Source organism: Drosophila sechellia, chromosome 3L, assembly GCF_004382195.2.
Source record: "Drosophila sechellia strain sech25 chromosome 3L, ASM438219v1, whole genome shotgun sequence".
In the NCBI taxonomy this organism is placed as follows: Eukaryota; Metazoa; Arthropoda; class Insecta; order Diptera; family Drosophilidae; genus Drosophila; species Drosophila sechellia.
In genome coordinates this window covers 3,271,109-3,288,680 of record NC_045951.1, presented here as the reverse complement: position 1 = coordinate 3,288,680, position 17,572 = coordinate 3,271,109, and the positions used below count along the sequence as shown (strand labels likewise).

Genomic DNA, 17,572 nt, shown 5'->3' with positions numbered 1-17,572 from the left:
AGGGTCTGAAAAAGGGGCTTGGCGACGTTTAAATGTTGTCTCGGTTGACTAGATCTGGGATTTCCATATCGGACTCACGCAAATAGCTGCATTTCGGCTTGGAAGACTCTGGAGGACTGACTGACTGGCTCCTCCGGCGCTGTAGTTACTTATATGGCTGGCTCTATTTCATATCGAGAACGGCTTGCCAGCCATCGAGCGCGTTGTGTAAACAAAAACAGAAATTGTTTCAACTGAATCGACAGCGAATGAAAGTGTATCGGCATCGGTCGAGAAGTCCCCGGTTGCCAGGTGAAATCGGTGAAATATATGGTAATGCCTTGGCCTACGGGGTGGTAAATACAATAGGGTGACGTTGCGCGTTCTCCAATTCAGCTACTGTGGCGACGGGACGCCGAAGAAAACAATTTGCATTTTCGGCCAAAAGCCCAACAAATATTGCCAAGCAACCAAATTGGGAAACTGACATCCACTCGAAACAATGCCATACTATATCGTGGATAGTACTTTCCTCCTTCCAGATGACTAAATAAATTGTATAAAATAATAAAGATAAGTATGCTTATACGATGGGGATCTTCAAAGGAATCCACATATGTTTAGAGTATCTTGTTGACCTTTTCCCTGAACCTATGATGCACTACACGCTACGATTGGACAGAACCCATTGTATGGGAAACCGCATCGCGACCAGCATATGCCCGCCCAGCAATCGCCAAAGCGATTACACAATCTCCTCGCGTTGCTGTTATCTCGAAATGTCCCCTCCCCCCCAACCATTCGACGACTTTTAGAATACTCGGCACACGAGACGCCAAAAACAAAGCGCTTTTGCATTTTGATTTTTATCTACGCCACAAACGATTCTATCGCATGGTACCGTGCGCAGTAATGCCAATAAATGGGTAACTCACAGCCCGATCTTCTGGGCCCACGCTTTTACATCTTCTCCATATGCGAAATGCTATAGATATAGCCATAGCTATATGTACATACATATATGAGCGAACTAGATAAACAGACCGATAAGCCGGCGGCGGGCGGTTTTATTTGGCAGCCTGTGCGCAAAAAGCAAACAATCCGACGCTTATCGGATGAACTGGGAGCCGGATGGGATGGGCAGTGGGAGTGGGAGCGGATCGAAGGGATGAGCAGTGCCCGAGACCAGGAGTCATCGCTGCATACAATGCGCCTACTTTATGAGCCAGCCAAATATTTGGATGAGGAATAAAGGCAAATACTCCGAGATTACTACGGGTTTCCCTCGGGTGCACTCAACTTGATACTTGGACAAAGTTCGTGGCTTAAATGCACGATTGAATTGCATTAGAAACACAATATTATCAGGTATCCTTCACGGTCTAGACGGTTCTGCTTGGATAAATATACATTAATAGCTCAATCGGAACACAAACTTTTCAAGAACACTAGATTTTTGCACTATATATATACGAACTCAATACTACATCAACGTAGCTATTTAAATCGTTAGAATAGGATGCAGCATAATAATAGCTTGGGTTCCAACGGATTGAGTGAACATAATGGCCAAACGAAAATGCAAATATTTTCAATTGAATTTGATCATTTTCAGAGTGCATTATAGATATAAACGCTTGCCAACGAACTGCAAGCAAACGATACAATTGAACAAGTGCAGTGCGCACGAATCGAATTAATCTTAAGTCAACAATGAGCAATGAAAGGAAATGAGCTGAATCTCGACTTACATGTGGCAACTGCGTTCCAAAGAAAATCTTAATAATGGCAATAGTATATATGGTGGTGGAGCGAGCGGAAAACCTCGTCCGTTCACACACGAATAGTCACTGTCCAAATGTCTGGGCCAAATGGCCCTACCTGGCCTTTACCCATTTCCAGCGGCATTTGTTGAATACAGGTACCAAATCGCAGATAGGCACTGTTGGCCCGGCCAACGAAATGGTCAACTGGCGCGGCTTAAAATGTGTCACTTGCAGCTGATAGTGGATACCAGCCAATAACCAACGATGCGATAGCCACCTTCGCCCCGGAGAGCTCTTAATCCCCGCCAGGCAGCCCGCGATAGGCGAACGTGCTCCGCATAAATGGGACAGACGGACAGACGGACGGACGGACAGGTTCCCAAAGACGAATACCTCCAGACTGTGGACAAGCCATTGATGAAATATCGGAGTCTCTTTCGCGGCTGTTGGCTGACCAAATATTTGGCCATCTTCGGCGGCGTGTGTTGCCACAGGCCATCAAGAAAACGTTTAAAACTTAAAACGTGGCTTGTACGCAACTGATTTTAAAGCCCTTGGTAGAAAACCTAATGATATGGTGAACTTTGTGGAGTTAACTTTGGCTCCGACTACATCAGGTTCTTTTAATATTTTATTTATAATCCTCATTTAAATTATTGAGATGTTTCTTATTGCTGAATGTCATGAAAAACGGTCATAATATCAAGTGATTTATAACAAATACTTAGGGCTTGCTGTCTCGTCAATTTCATTTCACGACTTTAAATCATTCATTTTTAGCTGCCTAGAGTAATTCCCTTTAAACACGGTTGAAATTAAACGTAACCCGACTTTAGGGCCTTGCATTGTGGCCTTGGCTCTGTGAGTACGTGATGTGCTCGCTCTACAATAAAATTAAACTTCAAAATATAAACAGGGATAGCTGGAATGTTTACTTTAAATTTCCGGCTTGGCTTTGCTCAAGGATTTGTGGGTGGAAAGGGGGTGGTATATATATCGTACTATATGCACATATAGATAGATATATTCCTATGTGAGCCGCACGTGACATGCGTGGCCTACGCAATTAATTCAAACCATTTAACATGCAGCTCGCAGTTGACTGATTCAAAGTACGAGTTTGTTGGATCTGAGCATCCGAATGTGAGTGCGGTGGCATGTAAAACATGTGCACTCTCGGCGGGCGAAACTGGGCTACAAATATTCTAGGTCAGGTGCTTTAATTGGCCTCTCCAGCTCCAGTTGCACTGAACGGGTATTCTCCGCCCAATAGCCCCCGGACAACTGAGACTCGGATTCGGGGATTCGGTGGTGTTTATGTGGGTTACTAAGCCAGTTTGGCTTTGAAACAAAGACGGCTGGGCTAGCATAGAATTTTATTTGGCCCAGCGATAAGAAATAATTCGGGGATAAGCGGAAATCGATCGCCTATGCATAGAATGTTGTACAAAGTACTCGAAAGTACGCATTTCGATAAGCTAAATTGGACGCACTGTTGATTTATTAATAGGCAAATTGTGGAAAGATATATTAAGCAGGAATTAAAGTAATTTTAAGATTGGGTAATTCCTTTTGCTACGTAAGTGTGAAGTGCAGCAATGAAAACAATTTTAGCATTCTTATAGATTTTGCGATGATAACGCTTTTGAGGTGAGAATATAAATTATATTATGTGGGTATACTCCTATTTACTTGGTGCGTTTCACTCACACAAAGTAACGACATTTAAAAGCAAAATGGCAATCAAATAATTATTTTAATGGCAAAAATTGCAGTTGACCCACAAACGAAGAGTCATTTGTTCTCTTTTTCCAGACCTCCGGGAACGGAAGGCGGACAGAGTTGGTCGGGAAAAAGGGCGGCGCAGAGAAAGGCGAAGTATGAGCCGGAGCTGGGCGGTGGGTGGTCCAACCTGGTTGGGTTCCCCGAGAACGGAGAACAGAGTGAAAAATATACAAAAGAATACTATATATGCATTTGCAAACATTGCATGGATGTGTCAGCTAAAAATATATCCAACTGAATTTCTCCAATTTGCATGAAGTGGCGTCGATAAACAAATAACAAAATCAAATTTCAATGGATACGGTACGGTGGATGCGGAAAACCCTTTTTCCTGCAGAGCAAGTGAGAACCGTGTCAAGGTCACATGTGCATGATTCTTCTCTTGGAAAGCCAGCAGCTCAGGCAACTGTGAGATTAGAATAGAAGCAGAACGTAGTAGTTATCTGGACCTAGGTTAACCTACTTTAGTTGCAGTCGTAAATCAACGCCAGCTTTATGGTGGTCGCGGCAAACATAACCCACTTTTGGCCCCATTTTCGGCTGCAGTTCAGTTTGGGCGGTAGTCAATGTGCTTACCCACAAATTAAATTGGCCAGTATCAAATATTAAATGCTGCTGCTCAAATATTAACCACTGAAACTGAACCAAATCAACTGAATAAATATGGTACGTATGTACATATACTCGTATACCTAAACAAATCAGAGCAGCGACGACGAGCTGTTTTGTGTGCTTTAATTTGTTTGCCACAAAATTATATTAGCACATATTGATTTTCCCCTCCTCCTCGATCTCACTCAATTTTCGCTGATGAACTGGGAGCCGAGAACAAAAAGAGTTGGAAAGTCACTTGGGTGAGTGCGAGGGCTGGGGTCTGACCTTTAAATCGAATTATTTCAGCCACACCGAGCAGGCATTTAATGTGATTTAATTAGGCCCGGAATACACGGGCTTTATGCAACAGTGAAAGCCTCACATCTGCATATTTCAGAACTGATACAGAAAGAAAATCGAACATACATATGTAATTTGCAAGACCAAAGGAGGAAAAATATGTCTATTCAGGGAGATTTATAATCTATAAAATCTGGAAGATAAAATTTAGGATAAATGCCTATTGCCTATTTGTTTTTCAAAAGTAATTAAAATAAAATAATTCAGCAAATATAGCAAATCAGCCTTCATATTTATTTGCCTTGATAAAGAAAGAGATCGGAATTCCCACAACAGAATTTAAACAACTGCTGTGAGTCAGAGAGATTTCAAATCAAATAACCAGCGAGAACCGATGATTAAGTCAAAACAACCGGTTTTCGAGGATGGGAAATCACGGGAAGGGGCCATAAATCAAGTATAACAAGTCCTAGACGAAAGGAACTCAAAAGCAAGCGCAGATTAAGATCGATTGTTGAAATGCAGATATGCTCTGCTACTACCTGACCACGCCCACACCCGCCCAGTTCGGTGACCCACGTGTAACAATAACAGACATGCTGGTGCAGGTCGCCTGCAGGCAAATCCCCTACGTGAGATAATGGATATCATATCCGAGATTACATTTAACACATAAAAGAAAAATGGCACTCTCTGTCTTACAATCTATTTTTGGAAGTTTATTGAAAAATGATAATTAGGCTAAGGATAATAGGTACATTTAACTTACCGTAGCTTTAAGTCTGGAAATCGGTTCTTTGGTTGTTGAGGTTCCTAAGCTTCTATTGAAGACGCTAAATTAAAAATACACATAATTGCAAATTAATAAAAAACTAAATCCATTGTTTACGGAGGTTATAACTTAAATAATAATTCGACTGTATATTTTATCAGACTTTCGCTGCACTGTTGATAATATAAAACACGATATCTTTACTATTTTCGCAATTAAAAATGACAAAAAACACTTAAAAATGTTCATAAATGTATAAAACACTTTGATTTGATAAGACGATTTAAATAAGTTGATACTTTTTATCAACCATACAAATGCAAGTTAGGATTCTTTGTATTTCCCCTGTTCGTGGCTAGCCGATATTCACTGTATTTACAAGGACGCAAATGAGAGCGGGGAGGGCGGTGCGCGGGCAGTGTTGCTGTTGTTTTGCGATAAAAAGAGTGGAGAAAGAAAAGAAAATAACTTCCAATTTTCGCCGTTGTTGGCTTTGTTGCTGCAAGAACAAAGTGACGAGTGAAAAGTTGGCAAAATAAAATAGTGCAAATAGCATGGGTATCTTGGATTTTGCAGAAATTCCTTCGCTTCTCCTTTTTCCGCCTCAATTGGGGGTGGCACGCATACATACAAACAGAGTGTGTACATACATACACGTATGTATGCAAGTTAATTGTGCACAGTCACAATGGTCGTGAAAGAAGAAAGGAGGAGGGTCGGGAAAACCGAGAACGATTCACAATTGCACGTGCACTGGTCGCGATTTCCGGATATCTCCTCACTACCCCGCCGTAAATTACCGATTGGCTGCCTGCCTCCTTGGTTGCTTTTTGCCGCACTCGAAGCGGATCGCACAGCACAGACGCAGAAGTACAGCGCGGGTCCACGAATTTTTAATAAATAATTATTTTCCCGACTCAGTGTGGCTGCAGCCACAGTTATCGAAAACGCCATCCGGCCAGTCGGAAAATACCAATAATATATCGATAATGTTGCGCAGCTCTATCGGGTTGACAATAATGATATCGGCCGTTACTCAGGTATTTCATAAATAAGATGGCAAACTAGTAAATGCAGTAGAAACCAAAAGCTCAACGGCACTCAAGCTCAAAAGTGGTTTATGTATTGGATGGGGAAGGTAAATGACTTACTAGTGATGTCGTGCCTTTACAAGACAAAAATCTAAATCAAAAAAGATTGTAAAAATTAAAATATCTTGGAAAAAAGAACATATATTTGCATGGCAAATGTGAGTTGTCAGTAAAAACATTTAACTTTAAAATCTTTTTTGAAGATACTATTCATGGCTAAAGCCGCATCACTGACCACGATTATTGGGGATTTCGTTAGTATCGCGCTTACCGGCCGAGGAAACAGGTGTCCAAAAAACAAAGCCATCATAAAATCGGTAATTCCAAAGTGACTACCCCCATAATCAATTCAGAAATCACGGAATTATATTGAGCACGTTTAGGCATTTAGTTTAACTCAAGACTTATACCCATTTTTGTTCAAAATGGCAATATAACTTTTACCTATTTTACCTGTGCTGAATTCCGCGTGTGCGTGAAGTAGTGAGTGATAAGATTAGGCGAATGGGTAAATGTCTCCCTACGTGATAACAGGCAATTGAAACTTGAAGAGAAAATAAAGTAAAAAAAGTGTAAATAAAAGAAACCAAATTTAGTCAATTAGTCACTGAATGGAAGGGAGTTAGTGCGAGCTCCACATACGCAAATCTATATGTGCGACAAATGACAGTCATCAGCAGTGCCCGTAAACAAATTATGATAAAAAGATAAATCTATTATACGAACAGAGGAGATATGCTCATATGAGCAGCTTCCGGCTTTCGTACCGCTTAAACTGAAATGTCCAGTGGAAAATTATCTAAATTGGACTGCGAGTGCTACCGAACCTGTCTCCGATATTGTTATTGTTATGGTTGTTGGCGTAATGATAGCAACAGTGATATAGGCATATTGTATGGGGAGAAAATATGTAAAACACATAGTATGCCATACAGTATAAATTTCGATTTCCGAACAACTTCTAAAATGTAACATTCGTTAATAGCCCAAAAGTAAACACCGATAAGGAGAGTACAAAGGTGAGCGTAAGGCTGAGATTTATATGGCTATAGATTGGAATAGCGTGGCAAACGTTGTAATGTGGTAATATATCATAATAGCTGTGAACGTGATCTTCCTCAAAATCTGGATCAGGCAACTTCTAAATGGCGTTAGAGCAAAAGATCAGATGAGCACACAATTAGTCGTGGGGTTTGTGTCTACAACACAGGCCATTGTCACTAGTTATCCGCTTGGGTCATTGGCATTAAAATGGTAGTCAGAGTAGAACATAAAGCTAAAAAAAAGGTATTGGCTGTTGCACAGAAAGTTCCCCCTCTCGCTCGCAAATGACGTCACACAGGTGAAATGCATTGCACTGAATTTATTTCCATTCGTTTCAGTTTTGGTTTTAATTCGGTTTTCTCTCGTCGGTCATTAATTGGCAGACATGCAACTATTGCAGCATGGCCATTTTAATACATACATATGTACACACATATGTATATCCGGTATAATGCTCCTATATTCATTGGGCATTTGGAGTGGTCAGCGGGCTGCGTGAGGAAGTATTAATAATACATTTCTAATAAATAGAGTGCGTGTGGAAAAAGTGATTCAACAAGTTGGGGATCGAATACCCTGCTTGAGTGGCGTTGACTGGGTTATCAGTTGCAACATACTCGTTTTACCTCATAATTATTATATGATTAGATTTAAAATGCTTGACCACTTGCGGGCATTTCCGCTGATCCACTGAGAAAAACGTTTTACCGTTAGGAGTGCTAAAGATCACAATGTAACTATTCATCCTTTAGAAAGATGAGATAACGATAATAATATAACGCATTCATCCTTAAAATATACGATAAGATAACTATTTAAAAGGCTCTTTAAGCATTTGATACTTCTTTTTACTACTTATTTCTCTCAGTGCCGGACTGTCGCTTCTAATATCAGTTGTTTGTGCTTAGGCAGCGACACCGCGTGAGAGAAAAAGTTATCTGAGCACTGCTTTTGTTTAGCCCATTTGTTTTGCCTGCGCTCTTTTCTGTTTACCTGTGCTCGAGTGGGAGGGGTGGGGAGCGGCCTGGTGGCATTGGGAGCGAGTGAGCGGGAGTGGAGCTAGCTGGGGGCACAACTTGCGACACCTTTTGCCGCCGATCGCGAGTTCAGTAGCAATCGGTAGCCGGCGACAGCAACAACAATCCCAAACAGAACCATTAGTCGACCCGACCGATATTCAGCGGAATATAAACATATATTCATAACATATATAGGTTTAAAAAGCGCACACAAAGTAAACCATGTAAAATTCAGCGATTACGGTAGAGATATGGTAATGCAGCGGTGGATGTGAACTCCGTAAGATAGCGGCTAAAATATCCGCGAGATACATTTAATGGGAGCATTACTCAAGCTCGTGTTTTTTGCGCCCTTTCAGTAGGTCTGCGGTGAATGCGTTTAACGGTGGATCTTCGCTTGCACCTTTCGCGATAGACGAGATACTGATACAGATACAGATACAGAATGGCCTCCAACAACAGTAGTACCACCGATCTGGACAGCCAGGTCAATGTGGAGGATTTGCCCATAACTTTCAAGGTGAGTGTTCACATGGCGAAATGCGTTTTCAAATTTAAATGCTGTGAAATATGTGGCGCAAGTTCAGGAACCAATCCCCATTAAGACCTCTTACATATGTGACCGAAAATACACGGAGAAAAATTAAGCTATGATAGGTACACAAAAATCAATGAGCTACACCATTTAAAATAGTAAAACGATTTATGTACAATGTATCTCGGATAATCAAATTAAGCTCTACATGTTTCGAGTATATTGGTTCCATATTGGCTACTTATATAACAGAATCCACTGTTAAAATTTACATATATCCTATTTTTCGATGACCGTTTTTTTTATGAGTGCATAAACGAACAAAAGCAGACATCTGAATATAATACCACCCGCACATGAGACATGACCAAAAAAAAGAGCCAGACACGCATGCGTCACGCCCTGCTGAACTTGGGGGCTGAACTTTTCCCCTTTGAGGGGAAAGGGGCGTGGCAGTGGCACCACATGAGCAACAGCAACAGCTTTCTGGTTTGGCTGTGGACATCCGGTCGCAGGTCGGATGCAAATGAAGCGACTCTAACGGCAACGCATGCGCAGCGGAAACCAATGCCACCGATGAATAATCCCACAACGTCCATGAAAACATGGTATTCTTTTACTCACGTAAAATACAAATATTTGGTTATGTTCTCATTGGGATTTTTTTGTTCACTAAATGCAGTGTAGAATCGGCAATCATTTTATAAATATATCGTACACATTTTCTCGCTGCAGGTGAAGTACATTGGCTCCGAAGTGGCACGTGGCTTATGGGGCATTAAGTATACGCGTCGTCCGGTGGACATAATGGTGGGCGTGGCCAAGAACCTGCCGCCCAATAAGGTGCTGCCCAACTGCGAACTGAAGGTGTCCACCGACGGAGTCCAGCTGGAGATCATTTCGCCCAAGGCCAGCATCAATCACTGGAGCTATCCCATCGACACGATCTCGTATGGCGTACAGGACCTGGTCTACACAAGGGTCTTTGCCATGATCGTGGTAAAGGACGAGTCGAGTCCGCATCCCTTTGAGGTTCACGCCTTCGTATGCGACAGTCGTGCGATGGCGCGGAAGTTGACCTTTGCCCTGGCCGCCGCCTTCCAGGATTACTCGCGACGGGTCAAGGAGGCGGCCGGCGAGGAGGAAGGCGAGGGCACGGCCAGTGACACTATTACGCCCACACGACAAAAGTTCGCCATTGATCTGCGAACGCCGGAGGAAATCCAAGCTGGCGAACTGGAGCAGGAAACGGAGGCGTAGTTATCCTGGTGATCCTGCGTTGGCTCCGTCAATGTGATGTGATGTGTTAGTTACTTAACGTCCAGTGTTCACTGTATCTGAAAATTGTGGTTCTCTCACCTGGTAGTTGCCTCATACAGCTAATTACCCAAAGCCTAAGTGTTAATACGATTTGTAAACGATTTTCTAAAATAAATTACGAATATGGTATGTTTGACTATTTGAATATTAGTCAATAGTCAGTATGTTGGAACGCCCTTCGCAGTTCGTTTCCTAAGTCTTTCGTTTTTAAGCACATATTTAAAATGGTAAAAAAAGTTTTAGGGTTATAGAATTATTTTTTAAAATTACTATATTTCAAGTTTTATATGCATATATAAGTAACAATTTTTGTAGGTTGTTTCTAAGCGTACCATCTCTCTGCAGAAATTGAATGCGATTAGGCAAAACACAGGACACTCAAACCTCTGCACGATGGAGTTGATTAGCTGACCAAAAAGTGTTTATTACCTATTTTACCCCACCTACATCAAACAATTTTATTATTTAATTTTTAATATTTTTATTTTAAGATTTTTTTTGCAACTTTTTTAGTTTGTTTCTTTAACTGGTCGGAACAACAATTCTAAACTTAAATTTCAACGCTCGTCCGCAATTATCCTTTGAGAAATGGCCATAAAACTAGGAAATCAAAAAATTATTAAATACAACTTGCCTAGGTGCAAATGAGTGGGATAGCGTATTGGGAACTAGGAGGTGAACGGGGTTCCGGTTCGGGCTAAGTGGGAGAATAATCCTTGCCAGGATTGTTATCTGTCCTTCGCTGTATCTCCCTTTGTTCCTTTTTAGCTGGCATCGGCGCGGAACAGGAAACGTCGCTTGCGGGCGTCCATCTTGGGCTCCCGGACTTCCGGTTGGGATTCAGTTTCCGGCAGCGCTTCCGTATCCACTTTGCTCACCGTTACGGGCAGCGTTTGCACCTTGGACATGGCGGGTTCGGCAGCGGAGACGCGTTTGTAAATGGGCAGGATGACTTGCTCTTCCTGCCCGGCAGTGGATGCCGCCTCCTCCGTGGCCGGAGATTCAGGCTGCAACTGTTCTGAAGTGCTCTGAACCAAGGACATCGGCTCGGCACCACCAGGCGTGAGTATCAGCTCCATGGGAGCCATCTGATCCTTTTTGGGCGTCTGATCCAGGCGCTCTTTGACCAGCTCCACAATGTCCTCGATGGAGGGCATGTATGGGGCTGTGACTAGACTCTCCTGGGCGTCATCGTCGTGGGAAGCAGTCTGTTCGGGCGCGACCACCAGCTCAACCTCTGTCTCTGGAGCAGTCTCTTTGATTTCCTCGGGAGTGCTTTCCTTGACTTCTTCAGGAGAAGATTCTTTAGTCTCCTCCATAGGGGATTCCTGGACTTCTACACTAGGAATCTCTTTGACTTCCTCAGGAGCTGTATCGACAACTTCTTCGGGAACGGATTCCTTAGCTTCTTCTGGAGCACTTTCCTCGGTCTCCTCTAGAGAGGATTCGGATACCACCTCGGGAGCGCTTTCCTTAGCGACCTCTGATGCCTCAAAGATTGCGGGAACAGGCTGGACTTCCGCGGGAATAATCCGGACTGGGATTCTGTAGTCCATGGGCATATGTTGCACCTGCATTATATTGATGATCGGAGAGTCCTGCATCATCTCGGTCTTGTGGGACTTCTTGTCTTCGGTTTCCTCCAACAACTGCTCCTCAACTGATGCATTCTTGTCCACGATCTCGGGCTCCGGAAGTTTGGCCTCCTCAATGGACACATCGGGATTATTTACTGGCAGTATACTCTCAGCCAAGACAGTCTCTGGTTTCTCTTCATTCTTTTTCAGGGTATTTAGAAAGTCGGTGATCAACTGTTCCGCTTCGGCGGCCATCACGGGATCCACTGGCTTGAAGCCTCCCAGGGACTCCTGCGCCTCCCCATCGTTAGTGTTATCCAGGATTTCTTCTACAAGAGGACTGTGCTGTTCCATTTCGGGAGTGCCTGGCATGCTCTCGGGGGCATCTGCCGGCTTGGCCGCCTCCAGAGCCTCTAGGTTAACCAAGGGTTCCTCATGGGAGTTGGTGGCCTCGATAATAGCTGGATCCGATTTTATTTCCTCGGGCTTAGCTTCAATGATCTGCTCCACCTTGGCTGGCACTGTGGGCTCCTCTTCGGCTTGAATTTCCTGGGGTTTCAGCTCCACCTCCGGCTTAGCTGATTCTTCTGACTTGAGTTCTTCTTCAAGTTTCATTTCTTCTTCCGGCTTTGGCTCCTCCTCTGGTTTGGCCTCTTCAGTTATCTTAGCTTCCTCCTGCATTTCGGGTGCTTTCTCGATTTCCGGGGGCTTTGATTGATCCAGACTTTCCACTATGACTGCAGGAATCTCTTCGATGGCTTCAATGGGCTTGACATCCTCGATCCTGGTATCAATCTCCACCTTCGAGGGTACCACTTCCTCAACAATGGGCTCTGGCTGAACGAAAGTCACAGCTGGCTCGGATGCCTGAACTTCTGGCTCCTGGACTTCCACAGGAATAACTTCCGGTTCCGCGAACAAGGTCTGCAGTTTCAGTGTGGGTTGGGGCTCACTAAGTTGAACCACTGCCTCTGTGACCGCGGGTTCATTTTCCACCACCTCCTCAACTGTTTTCACTGTAGTTGGTGGCTTATTGAAGATAGCTGGACGCTTGCGGATTCCATTGAATAGCTCATTTCGCATAGGTGGGGCAGCAATTGCAGGCCTCTTCACCTGGGGTCTTTCCTGGTGGGGTCTGCTGGTGAACCTCTGTGGCTTCATGGGCTTCGACTCCACCTCGACGGGGGAAATTGGCTCGGGAACAGCTTCTACCTCAGGTGCAGCAGTTACTGCAGCTGGAACCTTTCTCTGGGGCTGGGGCTTCCTTCGGTTGGGCTTAGGCTTTTGGGCCTTGATGGGCTTCATGGGCTTGGCTGTTTGGACTTCTGGTTCCGCCGGGACCTCTGGCTCTGACTCAACTGGTTCCGGTTCGGGCTCTGACTCCTCCTTCTCCGGCTCCTCGCTCTCCACTGGAGTGGGCTTACTTTCCTCCTCCGCAGGACCACCAAAGTTGTCATTCAGTTCGTAGTATCTGGAGCTATCCTCGCACTCGATGGTCATGTCCTCGCGACGCATGCACGTGAACGATTCCTGTGATAAAAGTTGTATATATTTCGATTAAGCCAAGGATTCGTTCCAGAACACTTACCTGACTGAAGATGGTCTCCTCTGGGCAGATGAAGCTCCAGCGGAAAGTATTTTCCCTGCCATCGGCGTAGGTAACCGGCAGGCACACGTGGAAGATCTGGCAGTCGTTCTCCACATCGGCATAGTAGCCATAGGTCTTGTTGACACACGAGAAGTTATCCGTGATGTCCGAGCGGATGGAGGTGGCGTTGCTGGGCAGGGTGAGCGTTCCCATGGAAGCTGCTTCCGCTGGAGCCGACTCATCCTCCGTTTCGGTCTGTTCCGGCATTTCCACCTCTGCTGGCACGGGCTCCTCACGCGTCACGGGCGCTTTTCTCTTCTGTTGGATTAAAGGAAAAGGAGAAATATTCATACAGCTATTTAAGGACGAAAGTGTGATCCAGTTTCTGGAATCTACGATGGCTTGTATCCTATTCCCATTTCGTATCCTATCTTTAAGCGAGCTGTACGATCCATTCGGCTAACGAGGTACGTGATGAGCATGGATAATCCCATGGATCCAGCACGTGACTCTGCGATCAACTAGGCACCCGAAAAATTTCACTTGTGTTCTAGTTTTCGTCTACGAGGCGGCGGCAAGTGAAAATTAAATTGAATCGAAGCGAATGGACTCGAATCAAAAAGGTGAGTTAAAGCCCAGCCCACTGTGCACTTCGCACCTGTTGCAGCCCTTTTATGGGTCTCGCTGCAATTGAAGTCACTTTCGAATGGAACGCTCACATATTATCACATAATATTTTAGCCATATGGATTTGTTATTAACTTATTATTTTGGGCCCTGCATTTCAATGAGTTGGTGCCAAAAACTTTCAGTTGTACGTAGACCCTTCCCGAAAAAGGGTACCCTTCATGAGTAATGCAAACTTAAAGGCTTTGGTGCTGGCAATTCTTGGAAGCTTTTCCAGTGATTTCTCTGGCGAATTCTCGCCGGCTTCTACCAGTCATTAAGCCACCTGCAGTGCCTATAAATACCATAGACCGAATTGTCTTGGAGTCTTGGCCGTTAAAAAAGGCTAAACGCTCGGCATACCAAATAAGCCAGGCCAAAGAAGTAGAAGAGGCATTCGTCATTCAGGTATGCAAATGCGAGTGAGTCCAGGCCATGTCCCATTAAGATTTCATCGTATGGCTCGGCGGGCCGGCAAACCATCCACTAACAGTTTCCCATTTCCGTTAAGGCGAACGGAAGTGGTCTTCGGTGGTCAAGCTGTCTGCTGCATGGATATCCGACCACTGGACTCTAACACTCACCTGGTGGGCGGACAGAGGTCCTGCGCTGCAGGTGGCCGTCAAGAGAAGCAGCAAACACAACGTTTTCCACATTTTCACACACAGATTGTTCAGTTTTGGTCACTATATATCACTTGGCTTGTAACACTTTGTTTAAAAAACACATGCGATAATCCGTTTTCTAGGTTTTTGGCTCTTTTTGTTGTGCTATTAGATGTGGGTGTGTGGGCTGCGTTTAATCCGATTCGATATCCCGGCTATATATTTGGGGTAAGACCAATGCTTGCACTCGCACTGCGGGCTCTTTGCACACCTGTGAGGCACCGTTGGCTGGAAAATACTAACTGCCACAGTCCACCGAGCCGCCCAATTTATATATTCTTCGCGTTGATTTATTAAGAATGCAAAAAGGCAGAGAAACCAAAGAGTCACGCACACACAGAGCAGCCCGAAGAAAGGTGGGCACTACGTATGTGGGTACAGTAACAACTCAATTACAACCACACACCATTACCTTTGCAACTGGAACCCTCCTCTTCACCGCAGACGTGACATTGCGCATACGCACTGTGTGCTGGTGTGCGTGGCGGTAAGTTTGGCGCGCATTCGCTAAAGTGTGCCGACGTATGTGGAACTCAAGTTGTGTGGAACCTGAGCGAAGAGACAGCTGAAGAGCGGCAGGAGAAATGATGGTCATGACCATGATCTTGTAATATTTCAATAAGTTAGTACCAAATGCGAAATAAACTATCACACTTTAGTTATTATTATTCATTTCAACCCATTTACTTAGTTTTTCTAAGAAATAATGGCACCCAGAATGGCAGTTGGGTGACGAAGACACGAGTCCGCAGAGCAGATTACACTCGAAAGATTGCCCCGGCGACGACGTGAGATTGCAATTTTATAGTATGGAGTGGTGGTATCATGCCATATGATTCTTCTCGAGATGGGCAAACTAAAATTCGACAGGGTTCATTGGCTTGGCCCTGGGCGATTTGCGTGGAAGGATTATGCAACAAACGAAATATCATCATGCAGTGACTTTCACACACACCCAAAACTAAAAAACTAAAAAAAAGAGACCGAAAAACCAAAATAAACCCCATTCGATCCGAAACTCCCAAAACAAGCGAAGCCTATTAAGGCGCATTAGCAATTTAGAATGGTGTGCTACCATTTCGCATGCGAACGAGCCGTCATTGAAGTCCACGTATTTTGTGGTGCCGTATTACGCGACAATTATGAATTTCTAATTTCATGTTTAGTGCCCAGCCATTTCCCCTTTCCTCCCCCCCGAGTTCTATCAAAATCACGTACACCCACAGCTGAAAAAAGCGAAAGCTGCAGAAGTCAATGGCATCGGAAATGGCCATTTAAATGGCTAATATTTATGGCACTTCTTATTAATTATTTATCGACTGGCGCTAGTTAGTTGTCATGGCTGTACCTGCCTCGTTCAACGCAAAGGCGGCTGATCAAAGGCGCTTATTTGGACTATCTGATTATGACTATCTCGAGTTGTTCATCTTGTAAGCGAACTGAGAGCTCCTGGCATAATAATGAGACTTAGTAGGTATAGGAGTTCTGGAAGATTAAGATGCCATGGAAATCATATGTGTTTCACTACATTTACCTCATCTTCCCTCAATAAGGTTTATTTTTGTTAGTAAGTACATACATCATACATTCCCCTCTAGAATTCCATGGAAATGAAAAGCAAGCCTATTAATAAAAATATATATATTTATTTATCTATCTTTTATGCCAATTGATTCTTTTAAAAACGATTAAAGTGAGCAATTCTGCGAACAAACCACAGCTGACTTCTTTAAGTCAAACTCTTTTAGCACGATTATCATCAACATGCCTTCATGCACTTTATTGCACTTGGCAACAAAGTAACTCGATTGCAATTTGCATGAAATCTTTGCCAGTAAAAAAGGCATAAAGGGCCCAAACCAGGAGCGAATCGTGCAAAGATAAGCCAGTTGACAACAAGTCGACGTGTTGAGGTTGAGTCTGAAATTCTACGTCCAAGCAAAAAGCAGAATCATGACTGGAATTATGAAAAATACAATTATTAATAGAAGGAGAAGGTGGTGGGGGGTATACTTAAACGGGTATTATTTTAATATCGACTGGAAAAAATGCAGCAGCGAAAATGCTTCTTGGACTTGGACTTTTTCTTTTCGGACTTTCGGGGTTTTCTGTCTCGATTATAATGCAGCGAAAAAACACATGTAACTTTCTAAAATGCAAATGGCACTGCAATGGAAAATCATGAGTGCTTTTCAATTTCAGAAGCATCCGAAATTAAACACGTGGGCGTTGGAATTGAAATGTGGTATCGCCCCTTCATTTTCTGCCACTGATCACTGAGTCGCGTGCACGCTGCGTATACGTGATATGGCGTTGGGCGGCGATGCAGGCCCACTTTCTAGCGGCACTTAAATTAATTAAGCTTCCATCAAATGCCCAAGTTGACAGTTCAACTGACAGCGGCACGTCGCCACCTGTCACTTAGTGGAGCATTCCTCGGAACGCGCTTAGAAATTATCCAAAACTTATATGCCAAATCTCCTGACCCAAGTCCACGCCCACTTCCACTGACACTTCCTTTTGGCCAAAATACATCGATACTATTTATGATTTTTCGCAAACACTGCACGTTGGTCACCGTTATTCCACCCGAACCCAATCCCCAATCCCCATTGAGCAAATATTCGCGCCGCGAGAATTTCAATTGATTGTTGTAGTGATTTTTGCTTTGTTTTTGGCAACATATCGAGAACAGATCGTATCTGCATGATTGATGGCCAGGAGACACACCCACCAGACATCCAGATGGACACCACCGCCCACTATAAAACTTAAAACAAAGTCCAAAATGCACTGAAAGCAATTGACACACTCACTTTTAGAGTCCTGCCAAGCTGGGGAAATATTAAAAGTATTTCGGGATACAAAGTA

General features: G+C 43.8%; 2 protein-coding genes across 4 annotated transcripts; one reads left to right on the top strand and one right to left on the bottom strand.

Moving 5' to 3' along the window:
* Positions 1 to 6,526: 6,526 nt before the first annotated feature.
* Positions 6,527 to 10,344, top strand: LOC6610614. Of its 3 annotated transcripts, none has more exons than XM_032718819.1 (3): positions 6,527 to 6,604; positions 8,710 to 8,870; positions 9,621 to 10,344. In XM_032718819.1, exons 2-3 carry the CDS (start codon positions 8,796 to 8,798, stop codon positions 10,143 to 10,145), a joined length of 600 nt encoding a protein of 199 aa, XP_032574710.1. In that variant the 5' UTR covers positions 6,527 to 6,604; positions 8,710 to 8,795; the 3' UTR covers positions 10,146 to 10,344. The 3 variants fall into 3 exon arrangements, with proteins under 3 accessions (XP_032574710.1, XP_002035181.1, XP_032574711.1); XM_002035145.2 differs by having other exon boundaries at positions 6,584 to 6,604; positions 8,713 to 8,870; XM_032718820.1 differs by lacking the exon at positions 6,527 to 6,604 and adding an exon at positions 8,450 to 8,630.
* Positions 10,345 to 10,683: 339 nt separating this feature from the next.
* LOC6610613 (titin) lies at positions 10,684 to 14,921 on the bottom strand. The gene is made up of 3 exons (XM_002035144.2): positions 14,621 to 14,921; positions 13,371 to 13,688; positions 10,684 to 13,312 (listed from the first exon to the last, which is right to left on the bottom strand). Exons 1-3 carry the CDS (start codon positions 14,690 to 14,692, stop codon positions 10,970 to 10,972), a joined length of 2,733 nt encoding a protein of 910 aa, XP_002035180.1. The 5' UTR covers positions 14,693 to 14,921; the 3' UTR covers positions 10,684 to 10,969.
* Between the last annotated feature and the right edge of the window lie 2,651 nt (positions 14,922 to 17,572).